This window comes from Zalophus californianus, chromosome 16, assembly GCF_009762305.2.
Source record: "Zalophus californianus isolate mZalCal1 chromosome 16, mZalCal1.pri.v2, whole genome shotgun sequence".
In the NCBI taxonomy this organism is placed as follows: Eukaryota; Metazoa; Chordata; class Mammalia; order Carnivora; family Otariidae; genus Zalophus; species Zalophus californianus.
In genome coordinates, this window is record NC_045610.1 from 57973327 (window position 1) to 57994449 (window position 21123).

At 53.0% G+C, this 21123-nt stretch overlaps 1 protein-coding gene across 1 annotated transcript in view; it reads left to right on the forward strand.

The window, feature by feature from the left end:
• The window catches only part of MGAT5B (alpha-1,6-mannosylglycoprotein 6-beta-N-acetylglucosaminyltransferase B), a 70455-nt gene that overhangs the window by 42329 nt on the left and 7003 nt on the right, over positions 1–21123 (forward strand). Inside the window, 8 exon segments of the mRNA XM_035724428.1 lie at positions 3647–3693; positions 3696–3777; positions 5083–5216; positions 9607–9737; positions 10193–10198; positions 17263–17418; positions 18410–18556; positions 18720–18836. Coding sequence (XP_035580321.1) covers positions 3647–3693; positions 3696–3777; positions 5083–5216; positions 9607–9737; positions 10193–10198; positions 17263–17418; positions 18410–18556; positions 18720–18836 — 820 coding nt within the window.

A 21123-nucleotide genomic window follows, 5' to 3' on the forward strand; every position in this document is an offset into this window, starting at 1 on the left:
CTGTCCTCCGGGTGGGCTCCGAGGCCCTGTGACCGGAGGGATGAGGGCAGCTGCAGACACTTCTCTCCACTGAAGTTGCTTTAAATGGAAAACCCTTGTTTTCTAGGGCTGGGAACCCCGACGGCCCCTCGTTAGCTCCCCCTGGGAGAGGTACCGCAGTCTTTGGGCCAGTTTCTGTCTCCTCCTCTCCTTCCTGCGGGATGGCTTTGTAGGGCACATGGGGCCACTGGTGTCTGTGTCCCAAGGTGTCCAGGAGATCCCCCCCCACCCCCGCGAAGAGCCAAGAGCCAAGACGCCCATCAGCCTTGAGCATCCCCCACCCACCGTCTCTCTCCGGATATGCTTTCCTTGGCCACATCTTCAACCTTTAAACCAGTTCTTCCTAAGGGGGTTCACCTGACTCCCTGGTTTGCTCATTTGTTCCTGAACACAGCAGGTGCTTGTTGGCCCAGGTCCGTCCCGGCTCTGGGTGTCAAAGATGCCCTGGCCCCTGTCCGCATGGACCCCGGTGGTGAGGAGGTGACTGTGGATGGTGCAGGAGAGGGGTTTGTAGCAAGCGGTGGGGGAGCACAGGGGCTGCGCATCTCTCTGTCCAGGGGTCCGAGGAGGGCTTCCTGGAGGAGGAGGAGGAGGCAAGGACCAGGAGGTGAGAAGTCTTCTGGGAGGGATTAGAATCAGGTTTACATTGTGGAAAGATCTCTCTGGAAAAGAGACAAGACTGAGGGGCACAGGCAGAGAGGTTATTATCTCAAGATTCAAGGTGAGAAATGACAGGGCCTTAAGTGGGGCGGGGTGTGCGCAGGTGGCATCTGGGGGTCAGGAAGGAGTGGCTGGGCCCAGAAGTTCAGAAGGCAGAACGGATGACGAGAGGAAATGATAATTAGTGGGACTTTCACTCGCCTCGCCTCAGTCAATCCTACCGGGAGCTCTGTGACAGAGCCGTTTTTATTTGTTGCTGAGAAGAAAGATGAAACTCCAGGAGGTTTATGAGTCCTCCTAACCCCGGGGAACTGGGACCGGAGCCCAATCGCTGCTGGCAGCGGGGGCTCGGATTTCGGGGATGGCCCTGAGGTCCCACCATCCACCGTCCTACTGTCTGCCACCTGGCCGGTCCGGGGAGGCCAGGAGAGCTTAGCGGGTGGCAATGTGGGCTCCGGAGTCTGACTGCCCAGGTTCCAGTCCCAGCTCCACGGCTTCCTGGCTGTGCAATCCTGGGTCAATTACCAACCCTCCCTGTTTCCTCATCTCTAAAGAGGAGAGCAGGAGAAGAATGGGTCTGCTCTCGTAGGGTGGTTGCCCAGATGAAAAGGATTGAGTGAATTAATAAACCAAAAGCCTGTAGAATGGTTCCTGTGTTCAACATTTTAGCCCCTGGGATGACGCAGATGATGGCAGGGCGGAGTCTTCCTCCCAGGAGAGCTGCTCATCTGGCCTCTCGTGGTCCTGGGGTTTGGGGCAGAGGCCAGGGCTGTGGGCCGTAATGGGGCAATGGAAGGAAGCCTGCATGACTTTGTTGGCACCACGGCCTGGCCACAGAGGGACACGTTGCCTGGAAACCAACCAGAAATGTAACGTGGGAAAGTAGTCCTGTTGCTGTACAGGTGGCAGCAAGGGGACCCACCTACAGTTTGATGCTTTCAGGATTGTCAGTTAATTTCCCAGACCCCAGTTCCCTGTGGGAGGGGCAGCCACCGCCTTCCTGGTTTCTGCAAGGAAGTGACGTCGGGATCATCATTTTGTCCTTCTTCCCGTGGCTCTGCACTGAGCGAGGAAGGTGGGGGAGGAGGGTTGTGTCTGTCTGTCCCTGGAGCTTCTGTGGCCCGGAGCAAAAATGTTGCTTCTTTGGGGGGGCATCTGTCTTACCGGAGGAGTCTGTGGGGGTGAGAGAAAGCCCAGGCTTGAAGAGGGATGTGGGGACGTCCTACAGAGTAGAAGGCAAAATCTGCTCCACGCTTAAAAATACCACCAAATATTTCATGAGGTCTCCAGGCTGTGGGAGCCGTTTCCTGTGATGGCTCCAGACCCCTGCGGTCTGTGCTCATTCTCGTTTGCTTTCTGGGTATTTCCACAGAAAAAGGCTCACGAAGCCTCCCCTGCCTTCAATGTCCTGTTTTTGAGCATCCCGTGTGGTCGTCTGGTTGGACAGAGGGACGTGTGGGAGCTGGGCGAGTGGGGAGGCAGCCCTTGGCCACTGTCCCCTATGTAGATTAGACATACGAGACACTGGTTATTAGGTTTTTGCATTCTCCTCTTAGCACTTAGCAGCCAAGGTTCTAACCTGGCGGGGGGAGCTGGGTGAGGCTGGGGTGCACTGGCGAGTGGGGAGCAGGCACAGGGACAGCCCCTCCCCTCCTGCGGCCCTTCTCTGCAGGGCAACGGCCGACCCCTGATGCCTCCATCCCCATCACACGTCACCCGCGGCCTCCCCTGACATCTTTCCATCATGGGCCTTGTCATCTGTTACCATAAACTTCTGGCCGTGTGCTCAGGGGACAGTGCACGCAGCGCCCCCCTCCCCAGCTTCTGATGGTGACGTGCAGAACATGAGCAAACAGCGTGCAAAGACGTCCAGGCTGGTACTTTTCCACCTGCTTGAGCGGGCTCTAGGAGCCCGAGATGTGACCCAGGGAGCTCATCCATCATGGCCCTTTGCCGTTGATGAGCCAGTGACCTTGTCAGAGCTCCTCACCTGCCCTGTCTGAGTCTGCTCTTCACATGGATCCTGAAGGGGCTCACTCGGAGGTCTCCTGGACCCCTTCCAGTGCAGCCGTCTGGACCACGAATCCCAGGGAGATGGGAATTCAGGGGAGGTGGGTGGCTCCCAAAGAAAGGGGCGCTCTTCTACTCCCTGCCTGGCTCAGGGGCTCAGGACAGACTTACCGAATGCGCAAGCTAAATGCTTCCTCATTCCCCTCCAGAGGGGTGGGTTGTCAGGCCAAGCCGGGGCTCCTGGACGGTGGGCAGGGGCGTCCCAGGCAAAGGAATTTACCCTGGCAGCTGAGACCAGGTCCGCTAGGCTCCAGAGACATGACCCAAAGTCTCTGGCACTGGGTCACCAGAGGAAAACCGTATGTACATGATCTGGCAGGTAGGCTGACCTTGTGGGGCAGGACTGGGCATCTCCGTGGGCCACGAGCCGGTCAGCAGAGCAGAATTATGTCTTCTGAGGCAGGGCTTTCTGCTCCAAACACTGAAGCTGCACTAAGGACAATAGCGAGCATTTATGGCAATTTGTGAACGCTAGATAAAGGTGCCCCCTCTGGGTGGACACAGCCCTGCAGGGAGCACATTTGTGCAAATTAACAAAAGGTGCTCCTTCTACCTCGCGGGTAGCCCAGGCCAGGGGCACAGCTTGGCTAGCTAGCCCAGGCTGGATCTCAGTTGTACTTCCTCTCGTTGGAGTCTCTTGTGCAGTGAAAAACCTACACAACCGGACATGGCCACCCCGTTCACTTGCTTTCCAAGTCTACCAGCGCTCATGTGCCAACCTCGCGTTCCTTTACAGGACCCCTCCCCCATGTTTATCCTGGGCTATAAGAACTGAGGTGGCTCCAGGTGCCCCAGATGCAAGGCTGGTTGGGAAGGTGGGTTTCTGGTGCCTGTGGGTCCCTCTTGGGGCTCAGACTCTGAAGGACTCTTCTCTCAGTAACTTAGGGGGTGCCGCCAGGCCGGGGAACTGTCCGCTCACCATGCCCTGCCTTTCGACCTCATCTACACTGACTACCACGGCCTGCAGCAGATGAAGCAGCACATGGGACTGTCCTTCAAGAAATACCGGTAGCAAGGGTAGAGGCGGGCGGTGGCCCCACCCCAGGCCCCGGAGGAGCCTTCCCCTCGCCCCCTGCCGGCTAGTCCCCAGGGTGGGGGAACCGCCTTGTCCCGGGTCCTGTGGAGGGGGGGAGGCTCGCTCTTCCTCTCTTTCCCCCCTCCCCCATTACTGTCCTGCCCCAAGGAGCTCTGCCTCCCAGCTCAGAGTGGGAGTCACTTCAGTGCCTCTCTGCTGCAGGGCAGCCCGGGGTGGGGCTCAGAGGTCATCTGGATGCGGTGGGGGGGGGGGGGTACAGGGGAATGACAGAGGGGAAAGGAATGGGGAAACTCACCTGGGGTGTGACCCTCAGCGTGGGGGGGCTCAGCACCCTGGCCCCCTCCCTCCCTCCGCTCCACCCCCTGAGTCTGAAGGAAGGCCAGTGCCATCTCTCCCAGTCTCTGCAGCCAGCAGGATACGGGGTTTAATTTAGCACAGAGAGCCCTGCTATTTATTACATTTGCTCCAGTCCCGTTGAATATCCCACATTATTTTATTAGGAAAAAAAAAGTGACAGGCGGCGTTATTGCTTTTATTATTAATGTGGGTTCTTCACGCACTCGGTGCCTCCACCTCCCGCCCCCTGCCCCTTCTCTGGGGGAATAGTGCTGACCTCAGCAGTCTGTGGATAATTCTGGGTCCCCGGGAAGGATGTGGGGTAAGGAGGGAGCTCCTTGGGGGGGCGCTGTCTGTGTCTCCACCGTTTCCTTCAGGTGCCCACACCCCGGGGGGTGGGACGGATGGAGGGGGAGGTTTTGGGGCAGCGACAGAGCCTCTGCCCAGCTGGGAGGTGCATCTAAGGTGGCCAAGCTTGCTTTGCAGAGGACACTTCAAAGCACTGCCTTCCCAAAGGAAGCCCAGATAGGCCAGCGGCATCCTGGGGGTGTCGGGGGGCTGTGAACACAAATTACTGCTGCTGCCTGCTCAGGAAAGTGCAAATCCTACAGGGAGAGGGACCCCCCTCTCCAGGCAGTGCCCCCCTTGGGGCCCCCATAATAACTAAGTTTCTGAGCAAGTGGCCCATGGTTCAGGCATAGCCACACAACCCCGAGACAGCTGGGCTGTTGTCAACAGATGGTGAAGCTGACCCAGAGAGGTTAAGGCACTTGCCTGTGGTCACACAGCTAGGTAATGTCTGGGCCCCAGCTCTGACCACACATTGCAGTACCTGGCCAGTGGTTGGTGCCAGCACCCACGCTGGGGCAACCCAGCCCAGGGAGACACGAGAGGTTGCTGACCCTGGTTCCTTGTACCCCCACCTCCGGGGCGGGGAGCAGGTGCCGAATCCGGGTCATTGACACCTTCGGGACAGAACCCGCATACAACCATGAGGAGTACGCCACGCTGCACGGCTACCGGACCAACTGGGGCTACTGGAACCTCAACCCCAAGCAGTTCATGACCATGTTCCGTGAGTGTCCCAGCTGCAGGGCATGGGTGGGGTCAGGGGCAGATGGGGCCTCCTCATGGTTCGCAGGGGTGCATGCGAGGAGTCAGGGTCTCGTCCTTCCGGGGCTTTCCTTTCCGGGCTGGTGTGGCAGTGGGGCAGGCCCAGGCACCTGCCTGCTCCAGGAAAACCTGGTTTGCCCTTCGCGAATGTATGAGCCAGAGAGGAAGTCTCTTGTGGTGTCTGGGGAGCAGACTGGGTGGGGCTTCCAGCCTGGCTTAGGAGAAATGTGGCGACCTTTCCAACACGGAGGACGTGGCCTTTGCCTCCAGCATCACACGCCGCTCTCAGAGAGCTGCTGCGCGCACATTCCAGAACAAAGAGGGTTCGGTGACCTTGTAGAAAGAGAGGCCAGAAGTACACTGGAGAACTTTAGGGGTTGACAAAGGGGCAGGACGGGCAGCCTCTTCTCAGTGGAGGGAACAGATGAAGTGAAGACAGATGCGGAAAGAAAACTGGAAGGTTCTGGAAATGCATGAGGTCCAGTAGGCTCCAACATTGGGGATAATGGGAAGTGAGGCTGGGGGCTGGAGCCCCTGTGGAAACCTTCTGACGATGGGCGTCAGGCAAGGAATGCCATTTAGAGCTGAGCTTTAGCTATTTTTAATGAGAATCTAAAATATATACATTCACTGACTTGCCCCCTTACATGCAGTGTGCTGAAAATAATTTAATCCTTTCTTGACAACTGAGGGTCAATTCTCACTCTCTCTGTGGTGCACGAGCCTGCCCTTTGGGGACAGCAGAGGTGTGCGAAGCCAGGTGCCCTTGCTAAATGGCCCCTTCTCCTGTCACTGTTTGATGTGGTGCTTTTTCTCCTCGTTGGGAGGCTATCAGCTGTCACATCTAATTGTCGTCAGTATATCTGCCTCCAGCAGCGTCTTGCCCATCTAATTTGTAGCTCTTTGAAGGCTCTGGGTCAGAAAGCCAGATAAACACCTTTTGTTAGGATGTATCTAAACTAAGAGCCAACTGAGCAGGGTCCCGAGGAACTTGCTCAGAAGTAAAGTATCTGGTCTTTATTTAGCCTGTCAAATTAATGCACCTCTTTGGGACGCTTAGGGTCCTTTTTTGTCTTACTCTCCAGGTTCTAGGAAGTATTAGAGGCAGATGCAATTTCTAGACACATAAGTAATGGCTTGATTGGATTCCAGAAGGTTGGGGAGGTGGGCAGGTTCTTCGGAGCCCAGAGGAGGGAACTGAGGCCCAGAGGACTGAGGTCACATGGCTCTCTGGGAACCAGACTGCGGAGGGAAGGAGGTGGGGGTCGTGGTGGGGATGCTCCAGGCTGCCGAAGCAGCCTACGTGATAGCAGAGAGCAGGGGTGGGCACAGAGCTTGCAGTTAGCTCACTTGCAAGGGAAGCATCAAAGCTCTGAGGCTGGCAGGAGGGACATGGAGGATCTGGGGGCAGTGGGGGCGTCTTCTAGCACCTGTTGCTGAATTTATGCCACATACCGTAATTCAAGAATCGCTGTAGATTCCTGAGCCTGGGAACGTCATGGAGAAAAAGGTTTTTTTTCATTTGTTTGTTTTTTAAGATTTTATGTATCTATTTGAGAGGCGGGCGGGGGTGAGCAGAGGGAGAGGGACAAAGAGACTCCATGCTGAGCGTGGAACCCGACGTGGGACTCGATCTCACGACCCCAAGATCACAACCCGAGCCGAAATCAAGAGTCGGATGCCCAACCAACTGAGCCACCCAGGCACCCCAAGAGAAAGGTTTCTGAAGCACATTATTCTGGGAGATTGCAGATGGCCAAAGGGGCAGCGGTAGAGGAGGGAGAAGCAAGAGAGGGGGTAAGAGGCTTCCGCAATAATCTGCACTGAGGAAATGAGCCTCCCATGGGGTAGGGCCCACTGGATGTGGAGTTCCAAACCTGGCAAACCCCTGCTCATCCTCTAAAACCCCAACCCAAATATCTCTTTTATTTACTGCCACTTTCACCAATTCCCTCATCTGCTGTTGCTCCTTCACCGCTATTTTTATACCTTTTAAATCCAATTCTATAAAAGTGTATGTTGAAGTATATTAGAGTTATTCGCTTATACATTTATTCCTCCCTGATAGATTATGAACCACTCAAAAGGGGGGGGCCACTGATTGATTTATCCTTATCTCCCTGGAGCCTGTCAAGGTCCTCAGAAAATGTTAATTGATTGAATAAATTAAAGAAACTGAAAACAAAAAAGGAAGAGAGAGGCTTGCCAGTTTTAATGATATATCAAGTCCAGGAAGGAATTTACGAGCAGACCTGTTTCCCCATCTAGCTGGGTGGTTTCCCCAGTGAGCTAAGTGGTAGGATGGCTGCCTCTTCCAGCCTCACCTTTGCCCAGAGAGTTGGGAGCTCTTTCCTTGATGGTCCCTGTTATTTTAATTGATTGGATATTTCCCTGTTCCATGCCCACTAGTTTAGTTAACTGGGCAGAGTTGGTAGAATGAGGGATTCTTTAGCTTGGTGAACAGGGAGGCCTTGGCAAGCAGGAGAGAAGCCTGGGTGGCAGCCCTAGCCGGAGCCAGCAGGGAGGGAGAGAAGGGGGCTGGGCAGGCAAACAGGTGAGGGAGGGTCTGGTCTGCCCCCCCCCGGGGCCACTCCCCAGCCTGGGCAGAGCCTCCTGAAACAGGAGAGCTGCCCACACCCTGACAATCAGAAGTAACTCCAGGTCTCCAGGCCTTCCTTATGCTCTTGAAGCTCTAGAAGAAAGATCATTTTGTTTTGCGGTCAGCAAAAGCCCATCCTTACAGTTGGACTTTCAGACCCAAGAATCCGTGCGCTTCCTGGGGTACTTAGGCAGGAAACCTTCATTTCTCCTACGATGTTCCAGACATTGATGATGACTTTTTGTGGGTGGAAATACTATGTTAAATCTATGCATTTGATCGAGGTATATACATCTCAAGTTCAGAAATGCTAAAATGTGAAAACATGAGTCTGAAATAAGGAATTGGGTATTTGGCATCAGGGTTCTTCTGGGAAATCAAGGACATGTGGCCTCTGCCAGCCTACTCAGCACAGCCTCCACGGCTGAGGAGGGCAGAGTAGATTTCACTGGGTTCAACAAACATTCTATTCAAGGTCCTGTACACAGATGGGAGGGACCCTGTGCCTTGCAAACCTACAGCAGGTGCATGGTGGCAGACAGAGCTACTTAGCATGGCCGAGGAATAGGAGGACGAGCTAAGACACATTCCCTGCTCCCCGTGCGCTGGGTTCTGGGGACAATTGAGTAGGTCTTGCCAGTTTTAACGATAGACCAAGTCCAGGAAGGAATTCATGAGCAGACCTGCTTCCCCATCTAGCCAGTGTGGGCTGCACTGTAGCAGAGACAGAACCACAGGGGTGGAACCACAGAGGGAGGGCACCGGACCCCACGCAGAGAATTTTCTCATCCAAGGAAAGGGAGGAGAGCACTCCAGGCAGAGGGAACAGCAGGGGCAAAAACTTGGAGGCGGGAAAGGAAGGATGTGTCCACGCATTCATGAGCCAGTGCGCCCGGCTCTCCCAGGTGCTGGGGAGACAGAAGTGAGCGAATCAGAGGCCCTGCCCTCATGGGGCTTATATTCTGACACCAATAAACGATCAATTAGATATGTAATATCGTGTCTGGTCAGTGAGTGCAGGTAAGGGACAGAGAGTGACCAGGGCCAGGGAGGACCTCTTGGCAGGACCCTGGAAGCAACGCTTGTCCGCAGAGGGGTTGTACCCAGCGCGGTCTCAGGAGGGAGTAAGAGAAGCTGTCAAAGGGGCAGTGGGGGCAGATCCTGTAGACTGTTGGCTTCTGGGGCCACTGCAGGCTTTTGTGCAGAGGAATCTGGTCTGACCTAATTTTAAAGGATTGCTCTGGAGAAAAGGCAAGGCCAAGAGAATGGCAGAAATGGGGGCAGGCAGCAAGTCACAGGGGCCCAGGACAGAGAGGGTGGTCCCCGGGCTGGGGCGGCCGTGATGGAGGAAATCCCACCGGGGTAACAGGCTCTGCTGTTGGGTGTCGGCAGTGAGAGAAAAGGGGAGGAGCCAAAGCCTTGGGCCAGAGCCAACTGGGGAGGGAGGACTCTGACCAGGGAGGGAGGACTCTGACCGGAGCAGGGTCCTGACTGTGCCTGTTTGCAAACAAGCAGGGGGGCCAGGCTTTCCCTCTGCTCCAGGCTTTGTGACAGTCTTTGGGAGAAGGAGACGTCCGGGGCCGGGACACTGATGGGTTCTCTTCCCCCTCGTCCACCAGCCCCAGTGCCTCCCAGCCCCCTTTCCCCATCCCTGTCAAACAGGGCCCCCTCTGAGGGGGCCAGTCCAGGTAGACCCAGGGCGCGGTCTTGGCTGGGTAGCAGCCCCCTTCCTGACCCTGTGGTCTGGCTGTAGCTCACACCCCGGACAACTCCTTCATGGGTTTCGTGTCCGAGGAGCTCAACGAGACGGAGAAGCAGCTCATCAAAGGCAGCAAGGCCAGTAACATGGCCGTGGTGTACGGCAAAGAAGCGAGTATCTGGAAGGTAAGCACGGCCTCCTGGGGACTCCCACCTCCAGGATTTGGCTCTGTCCACCACCCCTGGCTCCGGATGCTGAAATGTCCCCCAATGATGGGTCAGAAAAGAGAGGTCCCTAACTGCCACTGAAAATACCCAGCCTGGGGGCTGCTCACCTGCCCCCGCAGCCCCCCACTCTGCAACAAACCCAGATGTCCTTTATCAAGGGCTGTGACCTAACCCACCACCCTCCCTAGGACCGCATCGATAAACACTGTGAGCGTGGCAAGGGGGCTTAGGCTAGACTTGGGGCCTCTGAGTCACGGGAGGCAGTGCAGAAGGCAGGAGAGGCTAAGGATTAGAACCCCATCCTCAGGGCAGGGTCCCCGGAGAAGCGGTCCCCGTGCGGGAGGTTGTGTGCTCACTGCTCACTGACCTGTTCTTTCTCCTCTTTTCTCTGTGCCCTCCTGGCAATGAGGCAGCTCCAGGTAGGGTGCCTGCTCACCATCGCTCCTCCTGCTCCCCTCTGCTCTCAGTAGGGTGTCCCCGGGGATGCTCTTGGGTCCCTTGACCCCGCAGGGTGCAGGGTGCAGGGGGAGGGATGGGAGGTCATTCTCATGTGATGCGAAAGGAGCAGGCTGCCACGGGAGCCCAGGGCGCTGGGGAAGGGGGTGGCACACTCGGAGTGCGTCTGCTTTTACCAGAAAACACTGCTAAAGAACTGCCCCGAAAGAATGAGAGGTTATGAAGTCTGGGAAGAGAAAGACTTTCTCTCTAGCTCAGGCACCTCTGTGATAGCCAGAAGCAACGCTGTTCTGCAAGAGACCTCAGAGAAAGTGCTTCCAAAAAAAGACATCTTCGCTCTGGTCTTTGTGACTGGAGGAAGTCGGAGGTGGCCGGATGAAGAGGCTGAGGGGCGCATCCTGGGACGGATGCAGCCCAGAGTTCAGGGGACCAGGTGGCAGAGAAGGGGAAGGGGCTGGATGGCGGAGGTCCTCATGGGGGCAGCAGCTGGGATCAGGGCGAGCGTTTGGGTGAATTTTGCGCCAAGGAGGCCTGTCTTGTTCTGGGTCCCCAGAAAGCAGGCCTTGAGGCTCAGAACTGGGTGCTATTTTATGAGAGCGTGTGGCCCAGGGGGCAGGAGTGGGGGATGGGAGAGAGGCAGACCCATCCTTGCCACTGGAGGAAACAGGCCAGACATCAGAAGGGCCGTCTGGGGGGGACATGGGGGGCTTTTTGTTTGGCAGGTGAAACTAGCTCAGAGCTCTGGGTTTTTTCTCCTCAGCTTTACTGAGGTATAGTTGACAGGGGAAAATGATATATTCTTAAGGTGGACAGCATGATGGCTCAATATACATATATATTGTGAACTGAGCACCATGATCAAGCTGCTTAACACAGCATCACCTCACATCGTCATCTGCGTGTGTGCGCGTGCATGCACTTGTGTGTGGTGAGAACACTGAAGATCTGTTATTCTCTCGGCAAATTACAAGTGTACAGTACAGTACCGTTAATCACAATCACCGTGCTGCTCGTTAGATCCCTGAACTTACTCTTCATACAACTGAAAGTTTGTCCCTTTGACCAACCTCTCCCCATTTTCGCACCCCGAGCCCCTGGCGAGCACCATTATACTCTGTTTCTGTGAGTCCCACTCTTTTAGATTACACACATAAGTGGGATCGTGTCGTATTTGTCTTTTTCTAACTTCGTCTCAGTTAGCCTTTTAAAATGAAATAGAATATCAGAAGGAATATCAGAAGACCTTATATGTATTAAGAGTAAATATTGTTTTAAGGTTTTATTTTTCTTACATAATCTCTGTACCCAACATGAGGCTCGAACTCACAACCCTGAGACTGAGAGTTGCACACTCCACTGACTAAGCCAGCCAGGAGCCCCGAGAGTAAATATTGTTTTATGAAACTTAAAGTTTACATATATGCATGTACGCACAGACACAGGCCTATGTGCATATGTACATGCATACACATGCCTACACACATACGTACATGCATGTATATGTACGTGTGTATGGGTAAAAAAAAGGGTGCTGAACAGCTGCCTCCATTGATGGGATAAGGAAGCTGATGTTGATGGGGGTGTGGAGGCATTCTTTCCACACTTTACTTTCTCGGTTTGATTTTTCTTCTGTGAGCCTATTTAGTTTTATGCTATGTAGTCCTTTTACATTTAGTGTGATTTCTGATGTATTTGGCTTGGAATCTACCATTTCACTAGCTGATCTCTATTTCTTTTTCTTGCCTGTTCCATGTTCTTTTCCTTCTTATGCCTTCTTTCACACTGATGTGTACTTTGAAATTCACCCCCTGTTAGCTGACTCATTATACTGTCTCCTAGTCTTGTAGTGGCTGCAATAAAGATGACACCGTGCATCCTTGACTTATCAAAGGCTCGTATAAATCAATACCTTTCCCTTTTACTGGACAATAAAAGAACCCTGAAATGTTTTAATTACCTCCCCCCAGCTTGTGTACTCTCATTTTTTTAAAAGATTTTATTTATTTATTTGTGAGAGAGAATGAGAAAGAGAGAGAGAGCAGGAGGGGGGGAAGGTCAGAGGGAGAAGCAGGGAGCCCGACGCGGGACTCGATCCTGGGACTCCAGGATCATGACCTGAGCCGAAGGCAGTCGCCTAACCAACTGAGCCACCCAGGCGTCCGTGTACTCTCATTTTATTTTGATTTCTTGAGAATGCCCTTACTTCACCCTTATTCTTAGTGGATACTTTTGCTGTGTACAGAATTCTAGCTTGGCTGTTACTTTCTTTCAGTGTTATGAAAAGACTCTATTGTCTTCTGGTTTCTGGGAGCCTTGTTCCTTTAAAGGTAATTTGTCTTCTTTCTCTGCTCACTTTTAAGACCTCTGTGTGTTTAGGGGCGCCTGGGTGGCTCAGTCAGTTAAGCGGCTGCCTTCGGCTCAGGTCATAATCCCAGAGTCCTGGGATCGAGCCCCGCATCGGGCTCCCTGCTCAGCGGGGAGTCTGCTTCTGCCTCTCCCTCTGCCTGCCTCTCTGCCTACTTGTTCTCTCTCTGTATCTCTCTGCCAAATAAATAAATAAAATCTTAAAAAAAAAAAAGACCTCTGTGTGTTTAGTTTTCAGTAGACTTACTATGATGTGCCTCCAAGTGGTTTTCTCTGGACTTACCTTGCATGGTGTTTGTAGATCTTTTTGAATCTGTGGTTTGATCTGACATTAGTCTTAGAAAATTTTCAGTTAATATCTAAGTATTGCTTCTGCTCCAGTCTCTCTCCTGTGCTTCTCGGACTCTATTTCTGCATACATTAGACTCCAACATATCCCCTTGTCTCTTACATTCTTTTCTGTGATTTCCACCCTTCCTCTGTGCTTCAGTCTGGATGTTTTCTTTTGTTCTTTCACTAAATGAATTCTCTCTTCATCTGGGTCCAATCTGCTGTGAAACCTGTCCATTCAGTTCTTAATTTCAGCCACTAGATTTCTTACTTCGAGCACTTCCATTTGGTTTCAAACCCTTATCTTCTATTTCCTTGACTACATTCAGCAGATTTATCTTGAAGTCTGTATCTGGTAATTCCATCTTCTAGATCTCCTACGGGTCTGTTTTTATTGTCTGTGTCTCTTGGGTGTTTTTTTTTTTTTTTTAAGATTTATTTATTTATTTGAGAGAGTGTGCAAGCAAGCTGGGTGAAGAGCAGAGAGAGAGGAAGAGAGAATCCACAAGCCAGAGTCCCTGCTGAGTGCGGAGCCTGACGTAGGGCTCAATCTCCCGACCCCAAGATCATTACCTGAGCAGAAACTAAGAGTCGGGTACTCAACCAACTGAGCCATCCAGGCACCCCTTTGTCTCTTGGGTTTTAATCATATTATCATGTACCTGATTTTTCTAAAAATCAAGGTGTTTAAATTTTTTCTTTAAAAATCTATTTTTAACAGGCTTTACTGCAGTATAATTGACATGCAGTATACTACACATGTTTCAAATATATAATTTATAAGTTCTGACGTACATATTTACTTGTGAAACCATCTCCACAGTCAGGATGATACATCCACCATGCCCAGGTTCCCTTTTCCCCTCCTCTCCCCTCCTCCCTGCCAGACAGCCCATGGTCTGCTTTCTGTCACCACAGATTAGTCTTCATTTTCTATAATTTTATATAAATGAACTCATGGTATATACTCATTTTTTTTGGTCTGGATTTTCTCAGAGTATAATTATTTCAAGATTCATCCATGTCGTTGCACGTATCAATTGTTGATTCCTTTTTATGGCTGAATAGTTATTCCATTGCATGGAATTCCATTGTATTCCACCACACCTTTTTTATCTGTTCACCTCTTAGTGGACATTGGGGTTGTTACCAGTATTTGGCCGTTACAAATAAAGCTGTTATGAACATTCATGTACAAACATTTGTACAGACATATGCTTTCGTTTCTCTTGGGTAAATATCTAGGCATGGAATGGCTGGATCATAAGGTGGAACTAGGTTTAACATTTTAGTAAAAGTGGTCGTACTATTTTACGATTCTACCAGCAGTGTATGAGAGTTCCGGTTCCATTACAAAGTCATCAATACTTGCATGGTCCATCTTTTCGATTTGAGCCATCCTACAGATGTGCAAGGGTTTCAACTTGTAGTTCCCTATGACTAATGATGGCGAAGATATTTTTGTGTGCTTATTTGTCTTCCCTATTGGGTAGGTGTCTTTTCAAAATGTTTGCCCATTTAAATTGGGTTGTTTTCTTATTATTGAGTTGTTAGAGTTTTGTACACATTCTGAATATCAGTCTATTATCAAATACATGGTTGGCAAATATTTTCTGTCTGTGGCTTGTCTTTCTCTTAGTAGCATTGTTCAAAGGGCAAAGTGCTTCATTTTAATGAAGTCCGGTGTTTTATGGATTATGCTTCTGGTGTCGTATCTAAGAAATCTTTGCCTGACCCAAGGTCACTAAGGATTTTTCTCCTGTGCTTTCTTCTGTAAGTTTTATAGTATTACATTTAAATCTATGGTCCATTTTGAATTAACTTTTGTATATGATATGAAGTACAGATGGAAGTTCTAATTCTTTCCCTTTCTCGCATGTGGATATGCAATGTTCCGTGGCTGTCTGTTGAAAAAACTATCCTTTCTCCACCGAAATGTCTTTGCACCTTTGTCAAAAATCAATTGACCATGCGTGTGTGGGTCGATTTCTGGACTTTGTTTTATTGCATTGATCTGTCTTGATGCCAATAGCACACTGCCTTGATTACTGTAGTTTTACCATAAGTCTTGAAATCAGGTAATATAAATCTGTCTGCTTTGTTCTTTTTCAAAGTTGTTTCTTCTAAGCCTGCTGGGGTTTTGATTGGGATTTCATTGTTTTTTGTTTTGTTTTGGAGTCCTGGAAAATGAATATAAAAAATTGTAAAAATAGTTTGGGGATGATGCCCTCTTCTTCTAGAGAGGATTTTACTTTTACTCTTAGCTTGTGATTGGAGCTTCAGCAATCTTGGATCACCTTAATCAATGATAGGATTTGAGACCATTTAAAATGGATTCAGCCCCTGGGGCGACTGGGTGGCTCCATCAGTCAAGCATCTGTCTCTTGGTTTTGGCTCAGGTCCTGTTCTCAGAGTCCTGAGATCCAGCTCCGTGTCGGGCTCTGTGCTCAGTGCGGAGTCTGCTTGAGATTCTCTCTCCCTCTGCCCCTCCTGCTTGTGCTCTCACTCACTCTCTCTCTCAAATAAATAGATAAAATTAAAAAAAAAGACACCCCCTCCCACACACACACAAAAACACAGACTCAGCCTCTGTAGGGGCTTCTCTAGGTCTGGCCCACCCTTTTTCTTCCAGCATGCAATTCCTCAGAGTTCCAACCCCCAGTGTGGAGTTTCCATCAGGGTCCCCCCTTGGCAGACCCTGAACTCTGACTTGTCCTCTGGCTGTACAAGGCGACCAGAAGCTCTGCTCAGTCTCCTTGATGCTGACCCTGGAATCGGCCAGTGCCCCCGGGCGGGGCGGGGGGACGCTGACCCCAGCACTGGCCTCCACGATCTCCTTCCCTTCTTCTTCCAGATCTTGGCCTTCTAATTCTGCATGCTCTGTTAGATTTCACTACCTTCACAGAAATTTTTATATTTCCCTGTCTTTCCTGGTTGTTCTCAGAGGCAGGGCTGATGTGCATTACCCAGGACACCGTTACCCAAAGAAGAAGGCCTCCTTATGAAAAGTGTATACCGTTGGAGTTTCAAAATGTGAATTGTTAATTATTTTGATGTCCATTGACAATATTCTTCAAGAGCTGTGGTTTATACACTGAACCTGGGCCAAAGCTCCTTGTTGTCCGACCTCATGGCTAGCCAGCAGGACGTGGAGAACCTGGCTTCTTTTTTTCTGACCTGTTAGCCTGCTGGGGACTAGCCCTCCCTGAAAAAACTGCTCCCCGCCCCAGCCTTCTCTGTGATCTTGAAGTTCCTTTCTTGTCAGCGTATCCCTTCCTCTCTTCTGTGAGTCTCAAAAGCCCGCAAGAAGTAGAACCCAGTGGCAGACCCCATGCTTACCCCTAATGAGGTCCTACACTGACCACAGCTCCTGGCTCAGGGCTCTGGCCGTGGGGTCAGATGGGTGCCCAGGGACAGAACTGTTATCGGTTCATCTGTGCTCTGCCTCCCATCGTCCCCTTCCCCTGAGGTTGGGCCTGTTTCCAGCTCCCTTGGGCTGGGCAGAAAGCAGAGCCTGGATGTGGGACTGGAGTCTGGAGGGGCTGAGCCTTTGCTAGTTTGGGGGGTTTTCACTCACAGGTGTCCTCCTTAAAGACAAGGGCTCTGTCTTTTTTTTTTTTTTTAAGATTTTGTTTATTTATTTGACAGAGAGAGACACAGCGAGAGAGGGAACACAGCAGGGGGAGTGGGAGAGGGAGAAGCAGGGAGCCCGAGGCGGGGCTCGATCCCAGGACCCCGGGATCATGACCTGAGCCGAAGGCAGACGCTTAACGACTGAGCCCCCCAGGCGCCCCGACAAGGGCTCTGTCTTGTCGCAGCTGTGCTCCCAGCAGTGAGCTCAGTGCCAACACATAGCAAGTGCTCATAAAAATGTGCTACATGGATGGAGGAAAGGGGAGGGAGAGAGAAGGGATGAGTGGACAGATGGATGGAGGGGTGGAGGGATGGACGTATGTATGGAAGGATGGAGGGATGGGTGGATGAGATGATCTCGGCCCCACAGCTCCTCAGGTGGCCTTGGAGATCGCCAGTGGTTCAGGGACGCGGAGCAACTTCATTTGGATGCGTTTGAATGTGGGAAAGGGGTTAGGGATTCTTTGCAAAGAAAACAGTTCCATGGCTAAAAATAGTCTAGTCCAACTTCTGTAAGTCACAGATGAAGAAAATGAGGACCAGAGAGGGGAGGGGCCTTGCCCAGGGTCACACAGCTGGTTGAAGGCCAACCTAAGACCGGCCCCACATTTTCTGACTTCCAGACCAGGGGTGTTTCCACGGACAGCTCTGCCTTCCACAGTTGGGGCGAGGCTCCCATCTGCACCCCCTCCTCTTCCAGGGGAAGGAGAAGTTCCTGGGCATCCTGAACAAGTACATGGAGATCCATGGCACCGTGTACTATGAGAGCCAGCGGCCCCCTGAGGTCCCAGCCTTCGTGAAGAACCACGGCCTCTTGCCACAGCCCGAGTTCCAGCAGCTGCTACGCAAGGCCAAAGTGAGCCCCACGCCCTCACCGTCCTCACCCCAGCCTGGCCACAGATGCCGAGGAGGTCACTCTACGTGCCCCCCAGGCCTGCCGCCGTGGCTGGCGGCCCCTTCCACGTGTAGACCTGCCCCAGCACGCTCTGCTACCCTGAACCTCACGTCCAGGCCTCCTGGGGCCGGGGCAGAGCTGGCGGCAGAGCTGGGGGTGCTTACCCAGGAGGGACCTGGGCAGGGCCAGCAGAGAGGCTCAGCAGTGGGGAAGAGGAAGCGGGCTTCCCTTCTCACCCCTCAGTACCAGGGCAGCCCCACGGACTCCTGGGCCAGGCCTAGCTTTCAGAGCTGCTGAAAGGATGGTAGGGCAGGCTGAGGGCATGTCCCGGCTGGAGTTCCATGGGCCTACTAGTTCTGATGGACTGCTTCTGGAAGTCCTATGCTGTATTCCTGGAGCAGCACCTGGCACGGTGGGCATGACTCTGCTGCTGGGCCCTGAGGGCTCAGCTGAGGCTGGAGGGCCTCCAGCCAGCGTTCAGGTCCTCTCCTGATCTAGCCTTGTGCGTTGGGGCAGGGGGAGAGGCTTTGTGCAGTGAGCAATCTGAGCAACCTTACATGGCAGCCCTGGGTTCAGAATCATTTCTTGATTGCCTTCCAGGGGCCAGCCCTGTGAGCACTCCTGGCACGAGTTAGGTGCCGATTAACTGTTTTTAGGATGAGTAAAGGTCCTTTAAGTTCAGCCTTCTAAGCTTGAGATCCTCTTCTCTTTTCCCCTCCAGGATCATAGCCCGCTAGAGCAGGAAGAGACCCCTGATATTACCTAATCAGACCTCCTCATTTCACAACCAGGAACCTGAGGCCCAGAGAGGGGCGGTGCATGCCATGGCACCGTGCCGGTCTGGGTGCTCTTTCCTGCCCCGGCCACCCCACCCCCGTGAATGTCCCAGCCCTGGCTTCCCGGGGCTCCAGTGCCCAGCCTTCCCTGACTGTTGTGCCACTCGCTTCCTCAGCTCTTCATAGGCTTTGGCTTCCCTTACGAGGGCCCCGCGCCCCTGGAGGCTATCGCCAACGGCTGCATCTTCCTCCAGTCCCGCTTCAGCCCGCCCCACAGCTCACTCAACCACGAGTTCTTCCGAGGCAAGCCCACCTCCAGAGAGGTGAGTGGGGAGGGTCTGAGATGGGGACCCCTGCAGTCCCTGGAAGAGGGAGACAGGCAGGGGGTGAAGGGTCGGACAGGACAAGTGGGCGGGGGCGCCTCCCCTGAGCGCGGGCCGGCCTGGCAGGCACAGGGAAAAGCTGCTGCTCTCTCCGCCCGGCCAGGTGTTCTCCCAGCATCCCTATGCAGAGAACTTCATTGGCAAGCCCCACGTGTGGACCGTCAACTACAACAACTCGGAGGAGTTTGAAGCAGCCATCAAGGCCATCATGAGAACCCAGGTGAGGTTCAGATCCAGTCAGGACTCTCATTAGCCACTACTGGGGAGTCTTAGCTCTAATTGGAAAAAGATGCCCTTCTTGGTGAATTCAGACTCACAGGCCTGTGTTGTGCTTGACCCCACTTACCAACTTGAGTATAGGGATGGGGGGAAGGAGAGGCAGGGAAATACCTTTGTGCTATGAACCACCTGTACAACCTTACATGGCAGCCCTGGATCCAGAGTCATTTATTAAGCACCTTTGGAGGCTGAGCCCCATGAGCACTCTTAGCACAAGTTAGGTGCTGAGTAATTGTTTCCAGGATTAGTGCATGGAGGCTCTTGGAACTCTGCTGTTGGTGTGTGTCTGTGGCCTTTTGACAGCATATCTCAAACTATACATGGCATACACGTCATCTGGGGATCTTGTTAAAATGCAGGTTTGGATTCAGCAGGTCTGGGGTAGTGCCAGGCCTAGGGCCACCCTTTGAGTAGCAAGGGGAAAGAACTTTCTGGGTTTCCTTCAGCAGGTATGTGAGCATTGGCGTGTGCAGGTGCTCACGTGCAAGTGGGGAGAGAGTGAGGAGGGGCTTGTGCAACTTATCTCCTCGGCAGGCCCCTTTGTGGCTTCTGATGGCCCCCCGAGCTCTTCTGGTTCCTTCATTTTGGAAAGGGGTCAGACCATGCAAATGGCGCTCTGCTCGCCATGTTCCCTCTGGACCCGCCTCTTGCTGTAGCTTGGACACGAGGCTGAACAAAGATAACCAGCCCTGCGGGTGTCCCCTTCCTTGCCCAACCTCATGTTCACGGAATGTGTCCTCCTGGGGGCAGAGTATGTACCACTCAGGGTGAACATCGGTGTCTGGGGCAGACCTGGAGAGCCTTGGTCTCGGCGGGGCCACCACAAGTGAGTGACGTGATAGGCTCCTTCTGCGAGGGAGAGCCACGCCCCGGGAGGCCACAGCTGGCCGGCATGTCTGCTGCCCCAGGGGATCTGGGGGCACTGCCAGGCTCAAGGGCAGAGACAAGCAGGGATAGACACCCCACAGGGGGACTTACCGGCTTAGCTTTGAACCCAGAGCTCTGGCTTGGTTGTCCTGACCCTGAGGCAGTCTGGCATTTTTTTTTTTAATACCCCCCTGTATTCACTATCACTCACTCCCACTCAGGACCCCCAGCCTTGGCCCCTGCCCCTGCAGATGCCCCCAGAAAATCCCTACTTACCTCTCCTCCCTTCCTTCACTGACCATACTCTCAGCCTTCCGTCCTTCTGTCTGGGGGGAGTGTTTGTCTAGTGAAGTGCCCAGAAGAACGTTGTGTGGCATAGCTTCCACCCATCTTTAGTTGTGACGGACATGGATGTGGCCATGTTGACCTGCAGAGGGGCTGAGCCCCTGGACCGTCCCTGAGCAGTGGGGGGGCGCCCTCCATTCCTTAAGCATCAGCTTGAGCAAATCTCTGTGAGTTGCTCCAGGTCACGGGCTTAGACTGGGTTCCTCCAGAGGGTCACCCCGAGGCACAAGCCATTTATTTGGGACATGATCTGAGGAAGGAGGGTCCTGGAGTGACAAAGTAGGATGCTGTGTTCTGGAGTAGGTCACCCCGGCCGGCGGCACCTGGCGTTCAGTGCTGGCGGGGACCTCTGACTGATGGGGTAGGTCACACCCCAGATTGTCCTACCTGAGAATCAAGTAAACCCAGGGTGTTTATCCCCAGCTCCGTCCATTGCTGACTGAGGGCTGCAACTGGGGACCCTCGTTGGGCTGAACAAGACAGTCCTTGGGTGAGGGCCTCTCCAGGTGGCCTCGGTATAGGAGAAAGAAGCCAATGCCGACAACTGACCAACCCCAGCCCCAAGCGGTGGCACAGCACTCTACATCCCAGGTGGACGCTGCATTGGAAGGCCCCCCAGCAAGGCAGATGGCTACCCTGGAGGCGACCCCCACCCCACACCCTCCTCCTGCTCCTTCTCCCCTCCCCCTGAAGAGGGGACAAAGACAGGGGGTGGAAGGGAGACCAGCAAGGCTTTTGCCCACCCCGAGGGCTCAGGTCTGGCCCAATAGATGTTAGCAAGATCTGTTGCTGAGCTAAAGGAGCAAGATACCCAGTCCTGTGGGGAGCACGTTCCAGCTGCAGAACACAACGGGGGTGCCGAGGGGCCTGCAAGTGAGCGTGCCCATGCATTTGTGTGCTCTTTCTGGTCGGACACGGGAGAAATCGCCACCCTGGGGACGGGCCTGGGTGTCTGGGGTGGGAGGAAATTTACTTTACATTGGTTTTCCTTTTGATTTATTTGTTACATGCACATC